At 47.3% G+C, this 15610-nt stretch overlaps 1 protein-coding gene and 1 pseudogene across 2 annotated transcripts in view; both read left to right on the plus strand.

Annotated features, from left to right (window-relative positions):
• The window catches only part of Dna2 (DNA replication helicase/nuclease 2), a 30638-nt gene extending 18513 nt beyond the window's left edge, over positions 1 to 12125 (plus strand). The window contains exons 13-21 of one of the 2 annotated variants that reach the window (XM_055599014.1): positions 889 to 998; positions 2049 to 2273; positions 2911 to 3104; positions 4229 to 4318; positions 4404 to 4608; positions 5827 to 5916; positions 6784 to 6966; positions 10121 to 10267; positions 11629 to 12125. In XM_055599014.1, the coding sequence (XP_055454989.1) occupies positions 889 to 998; positions 2049 to 2273; positions 2911 to 3104; positions 4229 to 4318; positions 4404 to 4608; positions 5827 to 5916; positions 6784 to 6966; positions 10121 to 10267; positions 11629 to 11697 (1313 nt within the window). In that variant the 3' untranslated portion in view covers positions 11698 to 12125. Of the gene's footprint in view, positions 1 to 888; positions 999 to 2048; positions 2274 to 2910; positions 3105 to 4228; positions 4319 to 4403; positions 4609 to 5826; positions 5917 to 6783; positions 6967 to 10120; positions 10359 to 11628 lie in introns of those variants that run through there. The other variant, XM_055599013.1, reaches the window with a different exon arrangement.
• LOC129670487 (40S ribosomal protein S24-like) lies at positions 8138 to 8864 on the plus strand (annotated as a pseudogene).
• Positions 12126 to 15610: the final 3485 nt, after the last annotated feature.

A 15610-nucleotide genomic window follows, 5' to 3' on the forward strand; every position in this document is an offset into this window, starting at 1 on the left:
TCTGGAGTTCAGATCCTCTCCACCCAGAAATGCTGCCTGGGCTTGAGAGCTGGCCGAGTCAGGGCATCCCTACATGGCCAGGCCGGCCCATCATGGGGCTTCTGGGGCTTAATTTAGAGACCCTGCCTTACCTGCTTCAGTGACTAAGGTAGAGCATGACTGAGAAGCCCTCCTAGCCTCAGCCTTGGTCCTGTGCGCATCTGGATGTGCATACACACACGAGCACACTAAAGACACAACAGTACCTAACAGCAGGCCAGGCTGGTTCACATCTATAACCTCAGTGCTTGAGAGGTAGAAACAGGTGAGCCTCTGAGTTCCAGGCCAGCCTCGACTGCATAGTAGACCTTGTCTTAAAAAACAACTCACTGCCGAGTGGCGATGGTGCAGCCTTTAATCCCAGTACTTGGGAGGCAGAGGCAGGCCTGGTCTACAGAGTGAGTTCCAGAACAGTCAGGGTTATTACACAGAGAAACCCTGTCTCAGAACACCAAAACCAAACAGAAAACACAAATCACTTCAGCATTGTTTTGCCTGCCTTTTCTTACAAAAATTTATGAGCCAGACACGGTAATATATAACTAATCCCAGCACTTCAGAGACTGAGGAAAAGTGCATTTCAGGACTAGCTGTGCCACTCACTCTCGATAGCAGGAGCCAGTATTTAAAAAAAAAAAAAAAAGTTTAGCCTGGTGTGTGTGGTGGTGCACACCTGTAATCCCAGCACTCAGAGAGGCAGAGGCAGGCAAATCTCTGTGAGTTCAAGGCCAGACTGGTCTATAAAGGGAGTCCAGGGCAGCCAAGGCTACACAGAGAACTCCTGCCTTAAATGGGGGGAAAAGTCATTGAAATGAAATGTTGTTTTTGTTGTGGTGAATTGAAACACAGGTTTGAATAAGCCCCAGAGGCAAGCAATGAAGAAAGTTCTTCTTTCAAAAGACTACACACTCATCGTCGGGATGCCAGGGACAGGAAAGACAACCACAATATGCGCTCTTGTAAGCTCTGAAACTAAATGCTCATATCGACTCCTTCCTTCCCGAGCATGTGATGCCTGATGTCACAACTGCTGCTAAACCTGAAAAACCTCCAGGAGAAAGTCCAGTTCCACAATTAAGCAGTTAGAGCCAGCTTTATTTAATACTAGCTAGGAAGATAGACACTGTCCAGGTTCGTACCCAGGACTCCCAGAGAATGGCTCTGAATTAGGTCAGTAAGGTGCCTACAAAGGCCAAACCCTCAGGGCTCCATACTTTCCACGTTTACCCAGGTCAGTACAAACATGAAGCATATCTCTTGACAGACTTCCTGCCTGCCTATCTCCCACCTACATGTGATTGCATCCTTTGCAATTGGAGCAAGCAACCTTGTTCATTAAAGTGAAAGCACACAGCTTGTTACCTTACAAGACCAGCAGCCCCAGCATTCCAGGAAGTTTCCTATCCTTGGTCAAATGGGGCTTACAGGTTAGCTTTAGCACTCATACTGCTAGATTTTGCGTGCTGTGATGGCTCACACCTTCAATCCCAGCACTTGGAGGCAGAAGCAGGAGAATGGATATGTAAGTTTCAGTCCACAAAGTGAGTTCCAGACCACCCATGGTCTGGACAAAAAAAAAAAACGATAAAAAATTAACTCGGCATGGTGGTGCAGGCCTTCACCCCCACCACTCTAGAGTCTTTGCTGATCACTGTGAGACTGACGTGATTAATAGCATAATTAAAAAACTACCTCAGACAGGCAAGGCGGCTCAGCAAACAGGTGTTTGTTACTCAGCCTGGTGACCGGAGTTCATTTCCAGAGTCCTCATGGTGGAGGGAGGGAACCAAGTCCTGCAAGGGGCCTCTCACCTTTGCTGTGTGCCACAGCATGCACACACAGAAATAAGTAAAATGTAGTAAGAAAGTCAATGCCGTGTACTTTTTGTAGGTCGTTTCGGCTTCATGACTCTAGAAAAGTGACTTAACTCCTGACTATTTGAAAACTGTAAGGCCGTTAACAGTTCCTGGGTGTCAAGGTGGTGATGTTTTCCTGTCTCCCACTTCTAGGTAAGGATCCTCTCTGCGTGTGGTTTCAGTGTCCTGTTGACCAGCTACACGCACTCTGCTGTTGACAATATTCTCTTGAAGTTAGCCAAGTTTAAAATAGGATTTTTGCGTTTGGGCCAGTCTCATAAGGTCCATCCAGATATCCAGAAGTTTACAGAGGAGGAGGTTTGCAGATCAAGGTCCATTAAGTCCTTGGGCCATCTAGAAGAACTCTACAATAGCCACGTAAGTCTGAATCTGCTGTGTGTGCTTGTGCATGTAGACATCAGGACGACCTCTGTCATTTCTTAGGTGCTGTCCAGCTTAGAGACATGATTTCTATTTGTCCTGGAGTTTGCTGAATAGGCTAGGCTGGCTGGCTGGCCATCGAGTGACAGGGAATCCATCTGGTCTCCACAAAAAGTTTCTCCCTTCCTCCCTCCCTTCTTCCTTCTCTCTCTCTCTCTCCTTCCCTTCCTTCTTCCCTCCCTCCCTCATTTCCTTTTTCTCTGTCTCTCTTTCTCTTTCATGGTCTCTTATAGAGATCATGGCTTACCTTGTCTCTTCAGAGCAAGAGAGTTAGTAATGTACTAGGAATGATGATGTGGGCCTGATATGTCAGCTACTCTGGAGTCTCAGGCTAGAGATATCCCTCAGGCCCAGTAGTTTAAGGCCAACCTGTGCTGCATGTTAAGTGTGGGGAAATCCTGGACTGCATAGCAAGAGTCTCTCAAAAAACAAACTATAAATGTCTCTGAATTAAATAATTCTTGCTTTTGGAGGGGGATGGTTTTTGATCTTTAAATTTCAAAAAATTTGGGGGGTAGGCCTAGTACCTTCTTTGACATACTTGCTAACTGACATGTTTTGTACTTATTTTTAGCTTATAGTTGCAACAACCTGTATGGGAATAAACCATCCAATATTTTTCCGGAAAACCTTTGATTTCTGTATTGTAGACGAAGCCTCTCAAATTAGTCAGCCCGTTTGCTTGGGCCCCCTTTTTTTTTCTCGGAGATTTGTGTTGGTGGGGGACCATCAGCAACTTCCACCTCTGGTTCTAAACCGGGAAGCAAGGTAGGCAGATGCTCTTGTTTGCTCCCTCCCTGTTCTGTCCATCTTGGGGGAGGAAAGATTCTGTTTGACTTACAGATTGCAGTTCATCATTGAGGGAAGTCAAGTCAGGAGCTGAAGCAGAGACTGTAAGAGCACCGCCGCTGGCGTGTTCCCAGGCTCACGTCCAGTACACTGCATGTCAGAAGAGGGCAGCATATCACATTATAGACTTGCGAACCACCGTGTGCGTGATAGGGATTGGACTCAGGACCTCTGGTAGAGCAGCCAGTGCTCTTAACCACTCAGCCATCTCTCTAGACCGCAGCCCAGGCCTCCCTGGACAGCTATGGTCACAGTGAGCTGGGCCTCCTGCTCACTGTGAGAACCATCACAAAAATGCCTCAAACATTCCTGTATGCCAGTTTGATGGAGGCAATCCTCCCATCAAGGTTCCCTGTGTGTTTAGTTGTTAACAGTGGAGACAGTAGACGTTTCATTTTAGTGTTTTTGCTTTGGGTTGGAGACAGAGTCTTACTACATTTTCCTGGCTAGCCTGGAACTCATTATGTAGACCAAAGATCTGCCTGCTTCTGCCTCCCAGGTGCTGGGACTAAAGACATGTACCCTCACACAGGTTTCAGTTTTGTTTTAATAGATTGGATTTTGCCATATTGTCCAGACTGGAAGAATCTTTCTGCCTCAGGCTCCCACCTCAGGCTTCTAGAGAGCTGGAATGGCAGGCCTGCATCACTGCTCAGTACTGAAGTCTTAACTGTAGGAGCCGGCAGTATAGCTCAGTTCTCAAAGTGTTTGCCTACCATCCATAAAGCCTCGAGGTCCATCTCGATAGTGCATAAACCAGGTGTAATACACTAGGGAGAAAGGCTGGAGCGTCAGGAATTCAAGGTCATCCTCTGCTGCCTTTCAAGTTCGTGGGTCCACCTGGGCTACACAGCCCCTGTCTCACAATAAAAAAGCAAGTTTTCACTTCAGGTTTTCCAGGAACCCGAGGAGGTGGAAGGAGAGGGCCCCCAGAGAAGGTTGCCCCCCAGCCTCGACGGAACAGCACAGTGGGGGTGCAGAGCACCTGCGTGTATGCATCTTAGTGAAGTTAGGAAAACATTGGATGTGTGGTTTGTTGGCAGAGCCCTGGGCATGAGTGAGAGCTTGTTCAAGAGGCTGGCGCAGAACAGGAGTGCCGTGGTGCAGCTGACGGTGCAGTACAGGATGAACAGGTGCGTGCGGCCCCGCCAGCCCCGGGGCTTCGCTCGCTGACGTCCGCCTCCGTCCAAACCAAGGTCCCGTTTCCAATTCTTGCAGTAAGATTATGTCCTTAAGCAATAAGCTGACGTACGAAGGGAAGCTGGAGTGTGGATCGGACAGAGTGGCCAACGCGGTGATGACCCTGCCCAACCTCAAGGACGTCAAGCTCAACCTGGAGTTCTATGCCGATTATTCCGACAACCCCTGGCTGGCTGGAGTGTTTGAGCCAGGCAATCCTGTTTGTTTCCTTAATACGGATAAGGTAAAATAAAAATGAAAATTTTCAGGGTTTTTTACACTTGTCCTAATATTTAAATCTCTTAGTTGGTTGTACCTTTTGAGTCAGGCTCCTGGCTGGCCTCAGAGCTCCATCCGTCTGCCTCTGCCTCACAAGTGCAGTAATAAAAGCGCATGCTCCCACAGCTGCTGCCTCCAGTTCTCTCGGGAGGGTGTTTATTCTATAGGTTGGTACGTGTCAAGGTTCTTTTTAAGACCGTATTTTGCTGTATATCTCAGCCTGTAACTGTGTGTGGCCCAGTGTGGCCTCAAACTTAGAACGATCATCTGCCTTAATTTCTCAAGTGCAAGGAATTTTTATCCCGTGCTAAGGATGGGACCCAGGCCTTGCTGTAAAGTAGGCAAGCATTCCCACAGAGTACGACTCCCGCTTCACACTTAAAGGAGAGCCTGCCACCCGGTGAAACACCAGAAATCCCAGCACTGGGATGTAGTTAGGTGGGTTGAGATCATCCTGGGCCCCTGGTGCAGTTTGAGGACATCCTGGGGTCCTCGGGACACTTCAAATAGACATTAAGAAAACCCACATTTATATATATATGATGAAAGTTAATGTAGGTAGATCACTCCGTGGCGCGTTCCCTCAGGCTTGGTGGGGCTCTTCTGTTGCATTATTTGAATTTAAAAAGCACCAAGATGTGTCAGCGTTGGGGCTGGACAGGTGGCTTGGTGGTTAAGGGCACTGGTTGCTCTTCCAGAGGACCCAGGTTTAATTCTCAACACCCACACAGCAGTTTACAATTGTCTTATGCCCTCTTCTGACCTCTGTGGGTACCAGGCAAACATTTGCATGGACTATGTGCAGGCAAAACACTAAAAAAAATAAAATAAAAATAAAAAAGCTGCCATCAGGGTTGGAGCACTGATGCTGCAGCCAAAGTAACTGTAAGAGCCCTTGTTGGTCACTGTCTTTCCTGCCTTTGATTTCTGTGGACAGACAACAGTGAGAATGAGAGTCAGCCTGCGGTGCGGCATGCTTATGTGCTCTTCTGAAAATGAACTCTGCCTGTGTGTGCACTTGAGTGTGTGAGGGAGCGCTTGCTTCGTGCATGTGCACCCCTGTGTATTATTTAAGACTGTTTTCAGTTTATCTGCACTCCCGCAGTCAGGTCTTTGTAGTCCCTGCAGCCCTGGCAGCTTAAAACTGACAGGTTGTATCACTGGCTCATGTTTCTCTACTTAGGTCCCAGCTCCAGAACAAATTGAAAATGGTGGCGTGAGCAACCTCACAGAAGCCAGACTCATCGTCTTCCTGACCGAAACCTTTATTAAGGTAATGTGGAGGTTTCCAGGCTGGGCACTGTGCACACAGAAACTGTCGACTGTTTCGTTAAATATTGTCAGACTCCGAGGAACATAAGACCCAGTGCTAACACCTGCTCAGGGGCTGGGAGAGATGGCTCAGTGGTGTGGGCTGATGATCTTGGAAAGAACTGGAATTCAGTTCCCATCATCCATCTTGGACACTTCACAACCACCTCAAACTCCAGCTCCAGGAACCTGAAGCCCACATCTTTAAAAAATAAAATAAAGATAAAGAGACTGAAAGCTGCTTGTTGAGAAGACTCAAAGATTTCTCGTTGTATTTTGTGACAGGGTCTCTGTACATAGGTGGCTCTGGCTCTTCTGGAACTCATTCTGTAGTCCACGCTGGCCTGGAACTCACAGAGATCCACATGCCTCATGCCTCACACTCCAGAGTGTGCCACCAGACCAAGGAAACACAAGTCTTTTTATGGCGGCAGTTGAAGTTTCTGTTGTACAGTGTCCTGAGTGGAGGGCCATTAGAAACTTGACTCTGAATGGAAAGCAGAAAGTTGAAGGGCTAGGGAGAGAACAGAGTGGATAAAAGTGCTTTGCTATGCCTGCTTGAGGACCTGAGTTCAGATCCCCAGTGCAAAAACACCAGGCACACGTGAACAGGCTGCCTGTAAGGTCAATGCTCTGGTCGCCATGCCCAGGCGTTCCCACCTCACACACAGGCACTCAAACACACACACAAACCTGCAAAAGGTGAAAACTTAAAATATTTTAAAAGTTGGGGCAAATAAAGTGTAAATATTGAGCAATAAGTTCGGTAGAAGCATAAAGAACTTAGAAATCCGGGTGCCCTGTTTTATTATCCTTGTTTTCCACTTAGGCTGGCTGCAGCCCCTCGCATATCGGCATCATCGCACCGTACCGGCAGCAGCTCAGGATCATCAATGACTTGCTGGCGCGTTCTTCTGTGGGGCTGGTTGAGGTGAACACAGTAGACAAATACCAAGGAAGGGACAAGAGCCTCATCCTGGTGTCCTTTGTACGGAGTAATAAAGATGGAACTGTAAGTTGACTATTTGCTACTGAGTCTTCTGGGCTCTTCATCTCTTCCCCCCCCCCCCCCCCCCCCAGCACCGGTGCTAAAACCCTTGGCTTTCATTGCTAGCCTGGCAAACAGCTCACCATGATAACTACGCTCTGGCTTTCTTTCTTTCTTTTTTAGATGTTTATTTTATATGTATAAGTGTTTTGCTTGCATATATGTTTGTGTGCCATGTGTGTGCCTGGTGCTGTTGGAGGCCGGAAGAGAGTGTCAGGGCCCCTGGAACTGAAGTTGGTTGTGAGCTGCCATGTGGGTGTTGGGAATTAAAGCCAGGTCCTCTGCAAGAGCCACCAGTTCTCTAACCCACTAAGCCATCCCTCTAGCCTCCCTCTTCCTTTTATTAAACTGTGGTCTAAAAACAAGGTGGGTTTTTAAAAACAAGGTGGCTCAGTGGATAAAAGCATTTGATTCTTTTTGTTTGTTTATTTCCAGACAGGGTTTCTGTGTAGCCCTTGCTGTCCTGGAACTCTGTGGACCAGGCTGGCCTCGAACTCAGATTGCCCCCGCCGCCCAAGTGCACATTTGACTCTTAAGTTCATTTACCTGAGTTTGAGCCCCAGAAGCCACGTTGGAGAAGAAGAGAACTGCCTCCCCCAGGTTGTCCTCAGACCTCCCTTGCTCATGCGCCATGGCACACATGCAGTAGTTGCAATAAATAAAAGTGTCATCAAACAAAGGAGTGGGGAGACACCCATATGGTGAGAGCTTTGCCTCACGAGCGTGTGACCCCAAATTCAGATTCCCTGAGCAATGCTGCTGTGCTCACGGACTCCTGTAATCCCCGTGAAGGCAACATTGGGGTGGGAACAGGAAGATCTCCAGAAGCCTGTGGTCCAGCTAGCCTGGCCTGTGGTGGAGCTTTGGCCCAGTGAGAGACCCTATCTCAAATAAAAAGGTAGAGGTGCCGGAGGAGGGACAGCTGAAGCTGTCCTCTGTCTGTCTGTCTCTCATTCACATACACAGAGATGCAGAAATGAAAGACGTTTGGCTCCAAGAGGCAAGGGCCAGAGGATCTCGAGTTCCAGGCTTGCCTGATCTGCATAGTTTCAAGACAGACAGAGCTTCATGTGAGGTCCTGTTTCAAAACCCGAACTTTGTTATTCATTCATTCATTTTGAGGCAGCATGTTCTATAGCCTCGGCCTGTCTCAAATTCATTTTGTAACCAACTCCTTACCTGACCATCCTGTCTCCAGCCCCAGAAGCGGGGATTGTATGTGTGCCCCGATGCCCGGCCATCTTAACCATTTCCATATAGGTCAATGCTTTGAAACAAGGCTGTTCAAGGGATCCATAGAAACATTTTCATTTTGTGGATAACTGTCTACTCCTCACCCCTGTAACCACTGTTCTGCCTCTGAATTCTTACAGTGATCATCTTCTCTTTGTGACTGTCTTGTTTTACTTGGATTGATTCACAGTATAGCATGCGTTGGGATTTTGTTATTAATATTGAATCATACAGCAACTCAGGCACCATAGCCATCATGAATGATGATGACAGTAACAATCCAGACCAGGAAGTTCATGACATACCATCTGCTTCTGAGGAAACAGACGGTCATCCGGTGTCCTTCACCATAGGAAGGCAGCAGTACCAAAGACAGAAATCTGGGAAAAGCTGGCCACAGTGTACAAAACCACACCAGACCTCATCTTTGTGTCTGGATTCAGAGCCCACTTCAATGGTGGCTTTGGCATGAGCTAGGATTCTTTAGATTATACAAAGAATAAACCTAAACAAATTTGCAAGACATGGCCTTTATGAGAAGAAAACAGCGAAAGGAACACAACAGAATGAAGAAGGTTGGGGGCACTGCAAGTGCCAACGTTGGTGCTGGCAGAAAGCCAAAGGAGTAGTCTGCTGTGACATGCATATTTATTTCTAATAGAACAAATAAACTAAAAGTCTTGAATCATATGCTGGGTGTGGTAGCACACACCTTTGATCTTAGCACTGGGAGGCAGAAGCAGGCTGATCTCCAAGTTCAAGACCAGCCTGGGTAAGTTCCAGGGCGGCCAGGGGTACACAGAGAAACCCTGTCTGAAATAACAAAAGATTGGATTATGCTTCATCATCTATCACATTACACTTGACATCTCTACCAATCTCTAGATGAATCACTGTGCCACTTTGCCAGTTCATTTGGAACATTTTTAGGACAAAATCCTCAAGTTCATAGATCTTCCAGGTTGTTGTTTACATTTTTTTCCTCACTTTTTAATACCTTTTTTACATTTATTATTTTTTTTTGCACATGAGTATTTTACCTGCATGTGTGCCTGTATACTTTGTGCATGCCTTTAGTGGCCAGGAGGCCAGAAGAGGACATTGGATGCCCTGGAACTGGAGCTGAGGATGATTGTGAACCACCGTTGCTGTGCTGAAAGGCCTTCTGGAAGAGTAGCCAGTGCTCTTAACCAGCGAACCACAGGACCTTTTTCTTTTTTATTTTTTGTTTTTGTTTTTCGAGACAGGGTTTCTGGCTGCCTGGAACCCAATTTGTAGGCCAGGCTGGCCTCAAACTCACAGATGTCCACCTGCCTCTGCCTCCTGAGTGCTGGGATTACAGGCGTGCACCACCACTGTCCAGCTCATTTGCTTAACTATATAACACATCTATATGTTGTTTATGTGTTACATAGTTAACATATACGATTCCTCACTGTCTCTCACTACTCACTTCTTACCTCACAATAATCACATTTTTTCGTGTTTTTTGTTGTTGTTGTTGTTTTGTTTGTTTGTTGTTGTTTTGTGACTCTCACCTATGTGCACGTCATTCTGCACTTTCCACCCAGTATGTTGGGTCATGCCTGTAATAGAGGAGGAAGCAGGAAGGTCTTGATTTGGAAATTAGCCTGGGCTACAGAGCAAGACTGCTTCAGAAGAACAAATAACAAAGCCGCTGTGGTAGTGCAGGTCTGTCTTCCTAGTACATGGGAAGTAGAGGCAGAGAATCAGGAGTTTGAGGTTAGTCTGGGTGGGCTGCAAGAGAGCCTGTGTGAGAAACTAAAAACAATAAAAATGCTGAAATCATTCCAGATAAACCACGTCCTTGGTTAGAACAAATACTTACTCTGAGTGAAATAATTGACATCTTTCTTTTTTTCAGCTTGGTGAGCTCCTGAAAGATTGGCGACGGCTCAATGTGGCGATAACCAGAGCCAAGCACAAGCTGGTCCTCCTGGGCAGCGTGTCCTCGCTGCAGCGCTTCCCTCCTCTGGAGAAGCTCCTTGACCATCTGAATGCCGAGCAGCTGATATCCTTGCTCACTCATGTGGTCACTTGGGCTTGGTTGCTGTAGCTTTGTGTTCTTGAGTGAATGGAGACTCCTTGTCTTCTTTTTTAGTGAGCAGATTTCAAAGACTGTTTTGGGGGCTGGAGAATTGGCTCAGAGCTTAAGAGCACTGGCTGTCTTCCAAAGGTCCTGAGTTCAATTCCCAGCAACTACATGGTGGCTCACAACCATCTACAGTGAGATCTGGTGCCCTCTTAGACAGTTTTGATGGAGGAAGGGAGTGTTTCATAGAAAGTCTTGCCCAGCCATCAGTGACATAATGGTGATGGGGCCGGGATGGTCTGGAGTGAGCAAGGGAGAGGAAAGAGCCTTGTCTGCCACCCGGAACCTGCGTGCGCAGGAGTGGGCTCGACCTTCCAGTTCTCTAGCCCCAGATATTCTATCTTGATACAGAGCAAAGTGTTAGGTATAACTGGAAGAATCAGGCTAGGTGTGGTATAGAGCGGCATCCACCTTTGCTCCCAGCACTCAGGAGGCAGAGGCAGGTGGATCTCTGCGTTTGGGGGCCGGCCTGGTCTACAGAGTGAATTCAAAGACAGCTAAGGCTTGTATTAGACCACCTCAAAAAGTGGGGAAGGTGGTGGAGGGATGGCCAAGGCTGCCCTAGAATTCTTGAAGTTGCTGTGTCAGCCTCCTGCTTGGTGGGTTGTGGGCATGTTCCACAATGCCTGGCATTCGTTCATACACTCGGAGGCAGTCTCTATGGAACCCTGGCCGGTAGACTCCGATCCTCCCCAGCGGTGTAATTAAAACAGCAGTCCTCAAACTGTGGGTCTCAGCCCCTTTGTGGGTGGTAAATGACCCTTTCACGGGGTTCACATACAAGATATCCTGCATATCAGATAGTTACAGCACAGTTCATAATAGTAACAAAATTACAGTTCTGAAGTAGCAGTGAAATAACTTTATGTTTGGGGTCACCACAACATGAGGAAGTGCGTTAAAAGGTCGCAGCATCAGGAAGGCTGAGAAGCACTGCGTTAAAGTTTCCATTACTTTTCAGATTGGTCTATGAGGTAAAGTCTCAGGTATCCCAGGTTGGCCGTGGATTGACTATAACTGAAGGTGACCTTGAAGTTCTGGTCCTCCGCTGCCTGGGATTCAGGAATGGGCCACCACACCTGGATTTCTGTTATTTTTTAAGTAGACTATCCTCCCTGTGGGGGCTCACATATGCCCAGGTTATCATCCAACTTCCTGTGTAACAAACAATGGTCTTGAACTCCTGACCCTCCTGCCTCCACCTCCCTAGGACTGAGGCTACAGATGTGCACTGCTGTGCACAGGTATTCATTGAATCTATTTTCCTCAATTTGTCTTACATCGTTGACCTCCCATCACGAGAGCATGAGAGTCTCTGCCACATACTGGGCGGCTGTCAAAGAGAATGAAGCCCTGAGCTGCTGCTTCCATGTCACAGGCATTGACGGTGTCATGTGATGACCCAGCTTGGGTTTGCTGGGAATGCCAGGCGTAAACTGAAGATAACTTTTAGCTAAAGATACGGAATGACTCTCACGTACTCTCTTCAAAGTTGCGGATCTTTCTCTTCTGTCAGCGTGCAGAATTTTACCTGAAAAGTAACAATGCACTGGAGACTGAGAAGTCTTAATTTGTAAGCGCTTCAGGCCTATCTGTGTGTGACCAGAAAAAGAGTTTAAGATTTTCAAGCTTTAAGGGTGGGTTAGTATTTAACACCTAAGTTTCACTTATATCCCAAAGCTGAGATCTCAAAAGAGAAACTGGGATGTCAGGTCTGCTTACGAGGTCAGATGGATCTGCTTGTCTTCACTTGAAGCCACTCTGTGCTAAGGGCCCAGGGCGGGGGGGGGGGGTGCTATTTGAATTTTGGGATTTCTGGTTGTTTTCCTTAATTCACTTTTCAGTGTCAAGTGTGTTCTCACTGTAAGCCTAGTCTTTAAATTACACCCATGAATGGTGTGTTTCCAACCAGCTCTTTATTCCTCTTGTCACCAATAATCTCCTCTCATCCCCTTGGTAAATTTTTGGGACTCAGCATTTCAATATTAGAGGAGGTTTTGATATAAAACAAAGATTTTTTTGAGAAGGAGTTTTGTTTTCTGAATTGATGCCAGTTTACAGTGTACACACTATTTTCATCTTGGTTTGCTTCTTTGGTTTCAGGTTTTTTTCCTCCTATGTACAGATGTTCTAAGAAATAAATTTGCCAGTAAGTGATTAGTTATATATATATATATGCATATATGTGTATGTATATATATATATTTAAAAATATATATTATATATATGGTGATATTTTTCAATCAGGGTTTCATCTCTTGGAGGAAAAAGCTTCTACCTCACTTAGTGGAAGTTTAAATGTGTTAAGATTGTTGGTGCTTCTGCCTTTTTAGTTATTTAAAGTACAGTTTAATAAACTGTTTTGTACTGATAGACTTGACTGAATCGTTTTTCATCTTAGGACTTGGGTGTGTGGAGACCGGGTCTCATGTATCCCGGGTGAATGTGGATATGTGCGCCAACATGCCTGGCTGGCGCAGTGGTGGAGATCCGCTCCGGGCTTTGTGCGAGCGCATCCCACCTCCTGAGCTCCACCCTCAGCCCCGAGTACTGATTAAGCTCAGGTGGCTGACATTTTTTTTCCTAAATGATGGGAGAAGTGTTGCTCATATTTATTGGTTACTCTTTTTTTTTTTTTTTTTTTTTTTTTGCCAAGATAAAGCACCATGGCCAAAAGCTACTTAAGGAAGGTTTTTAGGTTTCAGAGGGAGAATCCATGATGATGCTGGGGCATGGCAACAGGGCTGGAGTAGGAAGCTGAGCCATCACTTCCTCAAACGAAGCGTGAGGAAGAAAGTGGACTAGCAGGGAGGAGATGCTTCGAGCGTCCAAAGCCTGCTCCAAGAGACCTACTTCCAACAGAGCCGGACCATCCAGGAGCCAGGTGCTCCAGCACGAGCCTCGAGGGGATATTTTTCCTTCTAACCACAATGTTCTAAAGCTGAAACCAAGAAATAATGATGTCCTAATGGGATTTATCAATGGCTTACTGAATGGGTTCAATCACTGAGAGAAGGGAGTTGACAGCAGGTTGGAAGAGTTACTGTCGTTGCTTAAATGTTGTTAGTCACTATGAGAGTGTGAAGCTGGAAGCAATCTAAGGTCACCTCAGTTTCTGAGAGGGGCAGAAAGATTTTTAACTTTTTTTAAAAAGTGTGAGCCTTTAATTCCAGCACTTGGGAGGCACAGGCAGACAAATGTCTGTGAGTTTAAGGCGAGCCTGGTCTACAGAGTGAGGCCAGAACAGCCAGGGCTCTGTTAAGAAAATAAACCCTGTCTTTAATTTTTATATATATATATATATATAAAAGGTGTATATATGCTGTGTGTGGGTGTTTGTGGGTATAGTGAGTTTGTATGTGCACAGGTGCCTTCTGAGGCCAGAAGAGGTTAACAGGGCCTTGGAGCTGGAATTAAACAGCTGTGAGCCTCTCAACATGGGAACCAGACTCAGGCCCCCTGTAAGAGCCACTGAGCCACTTCTCCAGTCCCAATTCTGGTCACTTAGCTATTTGAAAGAGTTAAGATGTTTTCTACACAGATGTTTCTGTGCTTTGAGGTTTGGGGTTGGAGGTTATGCCAAAATCTTTCCTACCCCGACAATGCTGCATGTGCGCAGGAGCCAGAGGCCTATCATCTGCCTTGTCTGTGGAGGCTGCCTTGACACGCTTCCTCTTCAAAGCACTACGCACCCACTGTTTACCTCATATAAGCCAGAACACGGGTTCAAGAGATAGTATGGCCTTTGAGGGGCTGGAGACAAGGCTCAGTGGTTGGGAACAAACCCTCCTCTTGGGGAGGACCTGAGTTCGATTCCCAGCACCCACATCAGGCAGCTCACAACTTTAACTCTAGGTGACCTGATACCCGTGACCTCCTGCACATGTGCGCACGAACACGCGATAACTAAGAAAAAAATAAGGTAATGTGTCCTTTCAGCAGCCCCCTTCCTGGGCCTATTTGAAAACCTGAGTCCAGCCCCTGATTCACTGACCCTACCTTACTCCTCCTCTGTCCCAGGTGTCACCCGCAGCACCTGCTCTTCCTGGGACTTAACCCACATGGCCTGGCCTAGTTACTGCCTTTGCAGTCCTGGAAATCACCAGTTTTAATCTCCGCACTGGGGAGGACTGAGGCAGAAGGATCACAGGTTTGAGTCTGGGCCTGGCCTGTAGATAAGAGCACTGAAGAGTGGGCCCTGATGTCAGTGGTTGAGGACCAATGCCTCCCAACCAATGCTCTTCTCTTGCCAACCCTCAGTGGGGAAAGCCATGAGCAGCTGCGCCTTTCTTCAACGTTGTGGAGCTAACAGAAGATCCACTGGACTGAAGTCAAAGACAGTGAGCTACCCTGAGGGTGCGCTGCAGTCTAAGTGGATCCGATGGCCTCTTCTGCCCCCGTCCCCCATTCTTTTGGACCACTCGGTTACCAGGTACATATGTGATGCACAGACACAACGAAAGCTAACCCAGGGCTGGTAAGGTGGTTCAGTGGGTAAAGGCAAGGCTCATGACCTAAGTTAGATTCCTGGAAGGCACATGATAGAGGGAGAGAACCGAATCCTGAAGGTTTCCTTCTGACCTCCTGGGCCCCTCAAATAAATGAATAAAGTGTAATGATCTTTTTGAAAGACGAACCAGAGGACGATGACAACACATACCGTGTGGGGTATTCACCAGAGAAGACTGTTTAGACCTGGGTTTAAGGCGATAGAAAGTCTTTATTAAAGAGGCCCACCCGCTGCCACTTGGGCAGGTGTTACTCTGGTGAGCAAGAATGTGGCAGAGAGATGGGGGAGAAAGAGAAGAGGAAGGTTTGTGCACTCTGAGGATAGGCAGATCTGGAGACAGGAGGGTAGTGAGGAACAGTCTGACATGCATAGCCTGTGGTGCCGAGGGCCATGTCTGCGCCCATTGCCCCTCGGCAGCCAGGTGTCTGCCAGTGACCATGGTCTGTGCTCACACCAAAGGCCACGTGAATGTCCCTGCTTTGGGCTGCCACCTGGGCCATATGGATGTCTGAGGCCTGCGCAGAGATGGCCCTGCCCCTCATCTGCTACAGCAGCCTGGAGAACTGGCCGCACTTCCCCAGGGCAGCATTGTAGAGCTGGCCCGTGGGAGAGGTTGCTTCCTCGCCTCCTTGCTGTCTGTGGCATGCAGGAGAGTGGCCCCACACTTGGCCTGGGCAGCACAGTAGAACTGGCCTTGGTGATGTGGGTGAGGGGGAGATCGCTCTGCCCCTGGCTACCTGCAGCAGACAGGA

This window comes from Psammomys obesus, unplaced genomic scaffold, assembly GCF_907164565.1.
Source record: "Psammomys obesus unplaced genomic scaffold, mPsaObe1.curated_primary_1811, whole genome shotgun sequence".
Taxonomy (NCBI): Eukaryota; Metazoa; Chordata; class Mammalia; order Rodentia; family Muridae; genus Psammomys; species Psammomys obesus.